The 13,195-nt window shown below is 39.9% G+C and overlaps 2 protein-coding genes across 2 annotated transcripts; one reads left to right on the top strand and one right to left on the bottom strand.

Annotated features, from left to right (window-relative positions):
• Positions 1-3,225: 3,225 nt before the first annotated feature.
• Positions 3,226-4,653, bottom strand: LOC136778830 (trypsin-like). The gene is made up of 8 exons (XM_066735958.1): positions 4,578-4,653; positions 4,510-4,524; positions 4,346-4,467; positions 4,139-4,248; positions 3,887-4,025; positions 3,688-3,804; positions 3,407-3,590; positions 3,226-3,332 (listed from the first exon to the last, which is right to left on the bottom strand). Exons 1-8 carry the CDS (start codon positions 4,651-4,653, stop codon positions 3,226-3,228), a joined length of 870 nt encoding a protein of 289 aa, XP_066592055.1.
• A 2,362-nt stretch (positions 4,654-7,015) lies between these two features.
• LOC136778980 (trypsin delta-like) lies at positions 7,016-13,195 on the top strand. The gene is made up of 9 exons (XM_066736235.1): positions 7,016-7,154; positions 7,226-7,336; positions 7,718-7,867; positions 9,366-9,524; positions 9,603-9,661; positions 9,843-9,931; positions 10,067-10,205; positions 10,345-10,608; positions 11,978-13,195. Exons 1-9 carry the CDS (start codon positions 7,121-7,123, stop codon positions 12,122-12,124), a joined length of 1,152 nt encoding a protein of 383 aa, XP_066592332.1. The 5' UTR covers positions 7,016-7,120; the 3' UTR covers positions 12,125-13,195.

The raw sequence follows: 13,195 nt of genomic DNA, 5'->3' as shown, positions 1-13,195 counted from the left end.
GGAGTGCCTTCAGTGGTCGCAATAACCATGCGATGCTATTACTAGAAAATTCTCATCGATTTTATTCCCCTAAACAATCTGAAATTCTTCCCGATGGTTCTTTTGCGTCGAAGAGTTTCCCTCCCATGGATAAACGCGAGAATTTTGACTGGTTTCTATATATAAGATGGTTCGAAAAAAAGGATATAGGAAAGGAGTGGGTGGGGGGGGGGGGAAAGATTTCAATCGGAGGCTTACGTCCGACGTAACTTGTCGTTTGCGGTTCACCGCGAAGTGGCCAAAGTTAATTTCGCGTCCATTCACGTCGAGCAAGAATGCCCGACTATCGGCATGGTAGTCTCTAGCCGTGCTGGGAATTCAGTATTAAAAGTTTAACCGCGGGGAGTACCAAGGAGGCTTGTGCTCGGAAAAGCTTGAAATTCCGTTACGCAACTGTGGAAGCAGGAATTCTGTTGTTCCGTGTGGTCACCGTTAAACACCACCACACTCGCATCAGCTAGACCAAGCTGCCTTGTTTTCTCGTAATATACATGTAAAAAATGGAAGAGAGTAAGCCGGGGAGAGAAGTACAGGGAGTACTCTCCATTTTGCTCACTCTTATATAAATTAATTATATACTAAAATTTTGCAAATAAGGATTACTTTAAGCAGACTTGAAATTTTGTTAAAATTGTTGCAGCTCCCGCCCCATTCCCGTTGGAAATGCAACTTTTTGCTTGTTAGCACGAAGACTCGATAAGACAAAAGGTATATGGAAAAATAATTTTCATATATTTTTAGTTCAAGTTTCCAGCTGAGCGTTTTACACTCGAGTGGTCATAATTCAGCCCCTCCAGAATCTCCAGTATATTGCGCACGGAGTTAATTTTGCAACTTGGTCTACGTAACGAGTTCTATTTACGGAATGTAATGGTCTGAAAAGAATATAAACGAGCAGTGAATTTACAATAAGGCACAATTAGTTCGGTAAAACAGTTTGCATAAAATGGCAAACTTCACCTCTATGCCTTGAAAATTTATATTTAATAACTTTTTATTTCACACAAGATTCCTTCGGTCTCTTTCTCTCACTCCCCCCTCCCCTCCCCTCCCTCCCTCCCTCTCTCTCTCTCTCTCTCTCAAGCGCAGAGAAACTCAATTCCATTTTCCACTCAGACCAGGGGGGAAGTTTAATCCGGAAAAATATTTGGACATTTTTTTGTCACTTTCAGCAAGAGAATAGATTAGCTTTTTAATTCTGGAAAGCACGTTCATTCGTTTAATGCAACAAAAATTATCACGGCGCTTTGGGAAAACTCGAGGGCGCTTTACATTTTGGCTGTTTGCAGAGTCTGGTATGCGTGTATGTGCGAGACATTTAAAAGTTTTATGAATATTAAAATAACGTTTGTAGCTGCCAGCACGGATCTTGCAGAGTGACACGCGTCAGAGTAAGCTCGAGTAGTGTGTCATGGTGATGTGCCAGACGCTACGGAAAGGAAGAAAAAGGGGGTGGGGGTAGAGAGAAGAAACGGAAAGGTAGGGGATGAGACCGACGGCTGCCAGAGGCCCCATGTTCCTACATACGTTACGACGTTTTATCCCGTCATTGTTTTCCCGGAAGTTTTCGTCCGTTCCCACGAGCCAACGTGGCTCCGTAAACTTGACATTTCCCTCGGTGCTACCTTTTTCACTAGCAGCCGCACACTCCCCCTCCCCCTACCTCCTCCTTATATTCCCGCTCAACTCGAGCAAAGAAGCACTATCAATAAAATTCTCTCTCTCTCTCTCTCTCTCTCTCTATATATATATATATATATATATATATATATATATATATATCGAGATTATAAAACAATTTGTCGCCTTTTTAAACCCAAACTCCATCCCAACTATTAAATTGATACTATCGTAAAAATTTCAAAGCCTATATACGTATGTTTCTCTACACGCGAAAAATATTATTTTATCCAAGTATCGCTGACAACGCGAAAGCTTGGTTGAACTGGTAGTTAAAGCGGATACCGCGTTACGACACGAGGAAAACTGGAAACAAGCGCGAAAAGCCGATTTCAATGAAGCCAGCGGTTATCTACGTATGTGTGAGTGCGCGTGCGTGTGTGCAGGCGCGAGAGGTCGAGGTCTCGGTAAATCGAGGGTTAGGAGTTAAAATTTCTATGTGGCACGTTTACCCATTCTCTTGATGGCGGACGCGCGGAAATTAACAGTTTTCATGAAATATCAAAGTTTGACCGAACGAAAATGCACAATAGCGAGATTCTTGGGGTGAAAATTGAATGGATATTTCAGCGCGGACGATTGTCCGGGTATTATGAATAAAGAGTGCTTCCAGTGGGAATCTTTAAAAATAGGACATCCGTCGACGGAATACGAAGCAAATTACAAGAGTATAATCTTTACGGATGCGACCATTCGTCACTCGTTAAGCTCGAGCTGCGCGGTACAGTCGAGATGCGAGGAATTTGCTTTTCCACAGTCTTTTCCGGAATTTCACTTCGTATTCTCGAGCTTGATAATACTGTTAAATTTTCGTTAGGCCGCGGTAAAAGTCCGCCAAGTCTCGGCTTTGTAAATTACTTAAAGTAAGAGAAACGATCACGCTCCCATACGCGACCAAGAACACTCCAAGTCACTCACTCCCACTCTCTCTCTCTCTCTCTCTTTAGTCCGCAACTCTTACACAAGTTGCACCCTTCTTACTCCGCGCGCGAACTCAGACTCTTCTTATCTCCGCAGCAACAACCCGGATTAGCTTTTCGCTCCTTATATTCCAAAGAAAAGTGTTCCGCCACTCCTTTCTTTTTTGCTCACCCCTCGCACACCCTTACATCGCTCAGTTCGCACGAGCATTGTCCCCGCAACTTGCTTTGGCATATTTTGCGAAAAGTCACGTTGCATCCAGTTGGAAATAACGCGTAGCGAACGAATGAACACGCGGCTGAACGCAAAGACCGGGTATCAGTGTCACGATACATCGGATCGTATCGGATAGGAATGGATGGGAGATGTTCAGATCCGCAACTTAATAGGATCATCTCCAACCGAGACTCCCGTCGCATCAGGATTAAAGCATTTTTATACCGGTGGATCCTCCTCCACCCCCTCCCCCAACCCCCAATGATGAAAGAATTTCGCCAAAATTGCAGAGATGGACGAGCTTTGTTTTATTCGCCAGAAAGTATGATACAGATAAGAGGAAAATTATACAAACGCCATGACAAGGGATTAATTAAATTTTTTCGTCGTTTCTGTTATCCAGTCGAGCATCACCGAGACATCGACAAAGGCAGTTGGGTATCTGTACGCACACGATGGACTCCAAGATGTTACACCTGGAAAGAATATTAAATTTGTTGTGAAATATTGATCAAGTGGGGTGGGGAGTATGATTGACAGGTTTGCAAACCTATTAGAATTTGATTTATCACTGCCGGAGTTCCAGAGTCCCCGATGCACGGACCTTGCCCATACAAGAATGCACAAAACATCCTCTCGGTGACTGAGAGTCCACCCATTGCAGCAGTGCACTCGGTGGAATTTATTTTTAGTATTGTTGTGTGCTCGAGCTTGTCGGAGGGTTGGCCGAGGAGCTGAAATAATTTTTATGCTTTCTATTTCTCAAGCGAAATGCACAAACGATGTAAATGGTGGGAATAAAGAATCACTTTAATAAATAAAATCTTTCACCTTTTTTGCTCCCCAACCAATAACATCTATACGAGTACCGTCCTTGATCGCCGACCAATCCTCCCCTGGCAGTTTAATCGGTTGCTTTCTCTCGTCGAATCTTATGCAATCTTTCAACTATATATAGGAATGTAAACAAACGAAAATTGTAACGTGATAAGGGACGAATGTTTTTCTGGTGATAGAAAAATCTACTTACCTTCAACAGTCCTATATCATAGTCCGAACTGATTTCATCGAAATTCGGATGTATCACTGCAAAATCGATTTCATATATTTGACCCTCTTTGTAGTAAACATCAGTGCCTGCTCTGACGTGAAAATTTTGCCTGCGTAGACTGGAATATAAATGCAACAGAAATAATAGGTTTGCAGATTTTGTCGGATTGCATGTATCGATATCGGTTTAATATTGTAACTGTTAGCGCGTGTATGACCTTGGTCATCGTACCTCTGGGCGCAATGCGCTGATGTTATAATCCATGACTCGTTAATAATACTGCCACCGCAGAAATGTTCAACTTCGTGGCCGAAAAACGTGCCATTGTTCTGTATGGAGACCTGTGAGAAGAGTGTATATATATATATATATATATATAGTATAACAATTTTCTAAATGCCAAATCGAGTGTAAAGATCGATTGCACGTTGTACTAACCGCAAATGGGTAGTTCTCTATCGTGGTATCCTCTCCTCCAATAATCCTGGATCCTGACTGCGAGCTATCGACCACCACCGCTCCGTTCGCTGACTCCAAAGAAATTCTTTTCCAATAATTGTCTACGAAACATTCGCGTAAAAAGTAAATCTACATTTTTATACCGATTGCCGATTGAGCTGCATCAGCATAAAACGAATGATTAAGACAATAAATTTTGTCTGGCTCTTACGCCCAAGTCCATTGGCAATAAAAGACTCCAGTGTGAAACTCGTGGTGAAAATAATTATTATGATTGTAGGATGCATCGTCGAGTGGCTCGAAACTCTGCTTCAAGACTTACGCAGATCAACGAAGAATTGGTCTTTATAAACCAATTTTCTATACAGTAGGATGAATGCATTTTTTTCTGGAAAAATTGACACTTTATAATCCTTCATCTGACGACATTCGTTTTCTGGGCTAGTTTGCAATTTTCACAGAAATTAAGGCAATTGGAATTGAGAAATTAGCAAATTTATTCTCTAGATAATACTACATATATATATATATATAGTAAAGTCTTATCTATTTCGCAATATTAATATTTTCCACTGAAAATGACTGCATCCGTTTGATTGAGTAGAACGTTAAGAGGAATTCCTCGATGGTCTTTATGGACTACTGCAGCATCTATATATATATATATATGTATGTGGTGTAATAAGAAGCGACGAAGCAATTTATTCATTATTTATGATTATTATTGAAAGCATTGGCGAAAGTGATCTCTTTCATAAATAACGCAATGCGACGTGCTATTATGATCTAAAATGCATCGATAACAAGAAATATCATTCAACTTGGTGATATATCATACATATACGCTTATTAGAGTTTTATTAGCATATAAATATGACGTCCATTTCGAGTGTCGTTATTAGCATATCCAGCTTTTCGTATTATTCACAAAATTTATTCAAATTCTTCCTTTTACCTCCTTCAATTTGAATAAAAACTTTTTCATGCCTTCATAAAGGCATTTCCTTTTATTTATTGTGTTTTTGACATCATCAAAACTTGAACCCTCAAGTCGTTAAACGAGACACATAACGAGATAAAAGTTATACGAGAAGATTTTTATTATTTGCTCGTCATTGCATATTAGCTTTTATCGCTAGCGCGATAATTTGTTAAAGTTATTGCCTACTTATAAAGTATATAAGCAAAATGAAAAGTTTGCATCTAATTGAAGGAGAGAGGAGCAGAGCAGTTTGCCCTTGCTTCGTATCATAAAATCTCGTTAATGATTCAAGTTCGAAGCGAAGATTTGATAGGGTGATTGAAATGATCCTCGTAATTGTATGGTTAACGACTGATTTGCCAATGAAGCACAGTGTTTGTGCACAAATCTATATAGGTATATATCTAAAGCAGAGGGGGGAGAATGTGGTAGGGACGCCAAAGCTCGAGTCGTTCAACGTCACACCTTGTAATCCGGAATAGCCGTAACGTACGATTAAGATATTTTTACTGAAAGCTGCGCTCTATACGCTTTCGTTAACATCGAAACATTAATTATCAACGTCTCCTTCATTCCCACTATTATCATCTTTTCTTCTTACTACCACCGCGCTCCAAGCTCACCTTTCTTTCTCCCATTATCGATCCTCTCACGCGATTTTCCGCTTTACTGGAACACTCATCATCATTAATTTGGATGATGCTAAAACATTACTTTCATATACTAAAATATAGCATTTATTATTTCGTACAGTATAATCATTAGATCCATTAATTTCCTTGCCCGATACTCCGACTTTGATAACGGACGTTTTGTAATCTACCATGAATCAGTATAACAGTTTATCACTCGCAACACCGAGGTATATTCGGAATCTCGCTTTTATTATTGACGGAAAATCGTGCACAATGGAATTTATGCCGGTCTTATTCCTATTACTGTTTCTTCTTGTGCCAAATCTGCTTACGGAGTGCCTTCCTCTAGAATCCAGTGGAGGGTGTATAACTACGACGATAGAAAAATATTCGTATCAAGTGACACGTGATATTAGTTGATCAACGAACCTAGTACCTTGGTATTTCAATATATTTTATAAATCACTAATGAACTTTTTCACATTTTTTCTCCACCAAGGTTTCCATTCACAGTGATAAAACTCTGGAATGCGGTGGCTCCATAATAAGTACATATTGGATTTTAACCGCCACTCATCGCGTTTATCGGTTTGTAAAATTTCTTGCAATGCCACGTTCAAATTAACTCCCGATGAGTAATCCCACTTAATCAGCATACTTTATTTGTGCCTTCGTGCAGAACCATCAGCAATTCCAATGAGTCGCCGATGTAAAACTTTTTTCATCCCGCTTAATTAAGGAGCAGTCAATTTTTTCCCTCCGAGAAATATTGCCAATATTTCGACTCTTTGCAGGATACCGCCGAATCACTTGAAAATACGATACGCTATAGTAGTTACAGTACGAAGGATGGCGTGTTGCTGGAAAAAGTGGCTCGTATCATCTTGCACGAGCTCTTCGACGAGGACACATTCGACTACGATATACACCGAGAAAAATTGTTCATGCATTTTGACCCAATTAACAGTTATTCATAATATACATAAATTTAGTTTATTGATATCACGAATACCTGTTAATGGGATCAAAATCCATGAACAATTTTTCTCAGTGTAACTGTTGTAAGGAAAGGACCTGGTGACTACAGACATATATATATATATTGATTAAATATATATTTGTATTAGATTTAGACTAATGATCCATCAACTGAGAATCGCTGTACAACAAGGTGATTTTGCATAGGCAATTTGTAAGAGCGAGTAGATAAGCTGATAACGTATCAATTGCGCTGTATTGCAGGTTTCGAAGCCATTGGCCTTGGGCAAGACAGCGAAGATCGTCAAGTTGGCGAAAATTTCGACAGTGGCGACTGGGAGTCAGGCCGAAGTGACAGGTTGGGGCAAAACGTCGGTAAGAAAAGTGCACCGCCAGAGTTTCTCTCTGTTCACGTTCGATTCCCGTGAGCGCACTGACGTGTTCCACATCGATGCGCCTTGTTTGTTTGCCCAGCTCGGTTTGATGCTTTAGCCAACCCAGTGACTGATTAACGGGGAATTCGCGCAAACAGGAAGGCTTGTTTGCGATCTGTCGACGTTGACCAGTTACAACCAACGTTTGCCAGCTCTTACACCCCCCCCCCCCCCCCGCTCCATCCCTCACCCCCACTCCTAACGATGAAATCAAGGGAAAAGCCGCTCGCGAATAAACGAATAAGGAAAACCAAACAAATAAAATAACCAGCAAAGGTCTCCGCTTGCTTACTCCGATAATGAAATCTGTGGTGAATTTTAGGCAAACGGCCCAATGTCCGCAGCACCGAGGACCCTGAAAGTTCCGATATTCGATCAGAAAGCTTGAGAGAAAATTTATGGATTCCTCAATCCTGTCACCACGAGAATGCTTTGTGTCGGGGATATCAGAGGTGGCAAAGACACCTGTCAGGTATAAAATTCACAAACAAATTTATTGCTCTTAAATGGTTATCAAAAAACTCAAGCTTTTTAATCTCAACGTATATTTTTCTTCTATTTGTATCTTCGAAACAATACAATTTTTTAAATGTGATTGTTAGTTATATTTGCAAAGTACAATCATCGTTATTCCTATTGCTGAATTTTCGGTATATCGGAAAGGTGAAAAGTGAAAAACTGAATATATATATGTTTTAAGGGGCGATTCCGGAGGACCACTATACCATTGAGATCGGTATATATAGTGTCTTGGGGTAGTATTTGTGCAAAACCCGGTGTTTACACTCGCATAGGAGCTTTGCGTGGCTGGATTACCAAACATACGAAAATATAAATTCTGATTCGCTATACACGAGTGTTTTCTTCTTATCTCTCACGCGTGTCTCGGTAGGAAATGCACAGGAGCGTAATTATCACGTATTAATTAAGTGAAAGAAGCCGAGAAGAAATGAATTTCATGGAAGCGATTACTGTGCCTCATTAGTGGCTCTCTGGAACGAGCGTCGCAGCGTAGTATCTGGCCGAGTCGAGCAGAACAAGCCCGCTCGCTAATTATGACGACGATCATTTTCTTCGAATTCCACGCAACGAGCTCGTAATACCAGCGAGCGCCATATCGACAAAAGCATGGCTTGGTTCATTGTCCTAAAAATAAGCGGAAAGGTAATAAAAGCGTTGCAATGCGGATATTCGTGGAGAAGTATGGATCGAGTCCGGTCAGTCGAACTGAAGCTGTCGTCCCGAAGAGCGAAGAGTTCTTCGATCGTGCGATTATGTTCCGAGCAATGTAAAATTTCCCTTGTAATTAATGGCGGTCGATATAATTTAATTAATTAACGCGGTGTTTTCTTTTTGCAAAGGGTTAAAGGAGGGCAGGCAGACTTTAGCCGGAAGTGACTCGCTGTGTTTGCATAGTGAGAGAGAGAGAGAGAGAAGAAGAAGAGGACGAAGAGAATCTTGAGGTTGTTTAAAGACAGATGTCCCAAGGCGATCCATTAAGAATATCATGACAATTGCGACAGGATAAATCCAATGGTCATTGTGTAGTCGGTGAGCAATCGATAATTCCCGGTTATCGGGAGTGTTGGCTAATAGTTCAGCAGCTTGTACACACTGCTTCCGCGCATCCGGGCTCTCTGATAACAATGAATTATACGCAGGCAGCTTTGTTGTTGGCCCGCGGCAGCAGCGCCGTTGGCGCCCGTTCCAGGAATGCTGAAACTGATTTACGCGCACAATCCTCCTCTCTGTTGCCTCTCCATTCGATATTTATTTCGTTATAATCAACGTCGTGCTTGCTTTTAAATATAATATTAAAGGTCGAACATGCGGTATCAGGAAAATCATTGTTATTTATTATCTCCCTGCTCCCATCTACGCTTCATTAAAACCAATAAAATCTATTTTCATTGTTAGCTTTTAATGAGCCTCGTTTCGGATATCACTCAGCTCGACATATTTTTCCTTAGAGTATCGATGGCCATTAAGCGCCGAATTTACGGATAAAAACACAGAGAGATTTCACGCTGGCGATCAGTCCCATTGCTGTGACACACCAAACGCCAACATGTATCTAATCTTTGCGCTGCTTCTCTTCACGCCTGGTGCTTGGCTTCAAAATTACGACTGTACGTTTAGAACGCTCCTTTTCTTTACAACTTCTCCAGCGATCAATCTGGAATAACATTTTTTTCCAACTATTCTAGACGACGAGGGTCGCATAGTCGGAGGTCAGTTGACCAGTATCGACTCGCATCCGTACCAGGTAAGCTCTTCGACTTTCTTCTACCTCGTAAAAAGTTGTCTCGCGAGCTGCCAATAGGGATTCCAAGAGAAGCGTTTTCTATACACGAGTGTTCGATAGTGACAATTATTCAGGGTCTATGGCAGCTCGCGAACCATGGATTTTCTGGAAAAGTGACATGCGTGCGAGATTCTGTATGTAGGTATCCTTGAGATATAACAATCGGCACGTTTGCGGTGCTGCCATCATTAGCGAGGAGTGGATCATAACGGCGGCTCATTGCGTGCAGGGGTACGTACAGAAGCTTCCTTCTTATTTACCGCTCTCGCGCTCCTATATGAAAAGAGAAAAAAGGGAAGAATAGGGGAGCGCAAAGATACAATTCCAAGTAAATATTGTATATCGTTGTTGCGATCTACGTTGTAGGTCATTCATGCGGTACGTCTCGATTAAAGCTGGTGTCTCCAATCTCAACGACCGAGGCTTTGTGATACGTGCGCAGGATATCATCGTTCACGAGGATTATAGCAGAGATACTTCAGACAGCGACATTGCTTTGATCAAGGTAAGTGGCAGCGGTCACGGTGTGTGTTGATGCAACAAGTGTATATATATATATATATATATGTACGTGCGACCACAAAGCGTTGCATTCTCGCGATTATTTACCGCTTCATCTTTCTTCATCGATGGCGTTATCGTAGTTGGAGAGACCTTTGAGTTTCGGGCCTCGAGTCAGCGCCATCTCATTGGCGAGTGGAGACAGTTGGAACTCGAACAGTGGTACGGCCACGGTGACCGGCTGGGGAGTTTTGAGAAGTCACGGATCTTTGACCAATCAATTGCGCCAAGTTGACGTGCCGCTAATCTCGTCCTCGCAGTGTTCCATGCTCTACAAGGGACGTATGATCTCTTCCAAGATGCTCTGCGCTGGATACGTAAACACCGGTGGAAAGGATGCCTGTCAGGTATAACGTCTCTATATATAGTGAGAAACTGCGGCCCGTATCATTAAGCTGGCTCCGTCGCGCTGTATCTAATGTACTAGTCAGACGTCCTTTAAATATGAAATAAACCAATTTTTTATATATTTTTGAATATATAATACCGAAATACCAAGTAACAGTCTATAAACACAATTTACAAAAATATCACACGTTTATTTTGCTTTAGATGCAATTTTATACTCTACAACTTTACCAATTCGAATTTTTAGAATGTTAAGTGGGCTTTCAAATATATTTTTTTTTCTACAATAAAATTGTTTAATTAGTTAAATGTAAAAAGAGATAATACTTCTTTTTCTAGATTTCTGTAAATAATAGGAAATAGATTTGGTGAATTTGTGGAGTATGTTTTCTCGATTAAAACGACTCCGCAAAGGATAAAATTGGACGAACAATGAAACTTTTTTATAGGAAAAATTAAGCGTAACAAGAATGGGAAAAAGTACAGATAATAAAATGGTACCTGAAGAAAAGATAAATATGAAATCTTTTTTTTTACATTATTTTTAAACTATTATTTTGATATTTCAGCATTATTTATTCAATTATACGCCAAACCTTTGTTTATTTCATGCTTAAGACATGGCTGACTAGTGCAGTAGATACAGTACATCCGAGCCACCTTAAGCTTATTGTTAACGTTGTTCTCGCTAATATCAGGTTTTCTCGCTTAATCTTCAATACAATACTTTAGCTCGGTCTTCGTCTTAAGTAAGAGTTCGATAGAAGTCCAAACTTAACTCCGTTTAGTAGTACACACCTACGTTACAATAGCGTAAAAATCGCTGAATTTGTGAAAATTCGAATTAACATTTAGATTGTACATCTACACGTAAGAAATTTCGATCATGAACAGAAGCTGTTCCTAAGGAACGGTTGATAAGTATCGAGTTAGCCAAGTTTTCGAGATGACTGTACAGTGCACGTATATATATATATACATACATATAGCTGCTTGTAAGCTTTATGGATTTCCAGGTCAGACCGTCTCTTCGTTTTACTCGACTCGCGGTCCCTAAGGTGCCTCTATTTTCTACGTAATAATTTTTTTAGTACGATCGAGCCAAGCAGTCGAATGCCGTCTGCACCGCCGACACTTTCATGTCACGTAACACGTATTCAGGCAAGACCGCTAAGTTTACTTGCAAAGTGAAACTTTCTCAGGAGCCTTGCTAACAGAATTTTTCCTTCTTCGAATTTTTAGATTTGCTCTTTTAACTTTTATTCGCGTGTAGCGATAATCGTAATTATACTTTTTTAACGAATAAATATAGAATGTAAATTCGACGGGTTCCACGCGTCTAAAGAAATAACATTTTATATTTTACAGGGAGATAGTGGTGGACCATTGGTTCAAGGTGGCAGACTGATTGGAATCGTTTCCTGGGGTTTCGGATGTGCAGAGCCGGCATATCCTGGAGTTTATACTCGCGTTGCGTATTTCCGTAGTTGGATCAGAAGTGAGACTGGCCTGTAAGGGGTGGAGAATGCCATGTAAATAAGTAAGATCGAGCAAGCCAATGGACACTCCGATCTTGCAAAGTCCTTTGTCGTCTCTTCCAAATCAATTCTCTGTTTCACAGCTGTTGCTTTTTATGTAAATTACAGCCCGAATCGCTATTCGATTCAACGCGAGAGAACCAATTGTTCCTTTACTTTATCCAAAATATGTAGTTTTATACTATATTCTTTATATTTACAATTACCATTTGTCCCGTTTTTAGAGAAATTTTCTAATTATAACCAAATAGATTCGGAAGAAAAAACTCTCCCGTTTTTAAAAAACTATATACGAAACATAAACAAAGAGATATAGGTAACGCCGTGACCCGTTTCGATAAAGACAAATAAATGGTCTCATTATCTATATTACACATGCAGTACAAATCTGAACGTTTGTTATTAATAGTTTTTAATTATACCGTGTATGGGGAAGACTCATCTAATTGCAACTGGCGGGTAATGCTGGAGTTGGTATTTTAAGCAAGGGAACGAAGTAGGAACTAGTACAAACGATTCATTCACACGTTTGCGTATTGTTTAGAAATCCATTAAGTCAGTTAAATATTTGCAGGTGTTTTTATCTAATTTTTATATTCTGTTTAAAAGAACACAGGTTTTGTAGGTTTTCATATTAAAGTATTGATGAAATACTCTTCAAATGTTTCTTTCTTTCCAATTATCGAAGAATTTAATTAAATATAAAAGTTGTACAAATCATATTATAACCTATAAAATTACTGTTTGAGTAATTTTATGCATCGTGGGATAAAACGGAATGAGTTCGTAAGCGTTCAAAAACGTTCTTGAATTTTTATAATTTTGTATTTAATGCTGCAACTCTTGAGAGAGCTATGCAAAAAGTTAAAGATGGAAACATTAATTCAGACAGAGCCGCTTCCACCTATTTGATACCTAAAACCACACTTGACATGCAAATGAAGGAACCAACATTGAAAAAGTGAGAAACATATAAAAAAGTGGAATATTAAAATTAAAGAACAAGAAAGCATAATCAAGAAATTAGTGAACTTGGAAAAAGAACAGA

The sequence above is a fragment of the Prorops nasuta genome, unplaced genomic scaffold (genome assembly GCF_024137725.1).
Source record: "Prorops nasuta isolate Cenicafe-Biocafe unplaced genomic scaffold, Cenicafe_Pnas_1.2 PNAS00015, whole genome shotgun sequence".
Lineage (NCBI taxonomy): Eukaryota > Metazoa > Arthropoda > Insecta > Hymenoptera > Bethylidae > Prorops > Prorops nasuta.
Note: the sequence above shows the minus strand (reverse complement) of the source record. Positions and strands in the feature narration are given on the sequence as shown.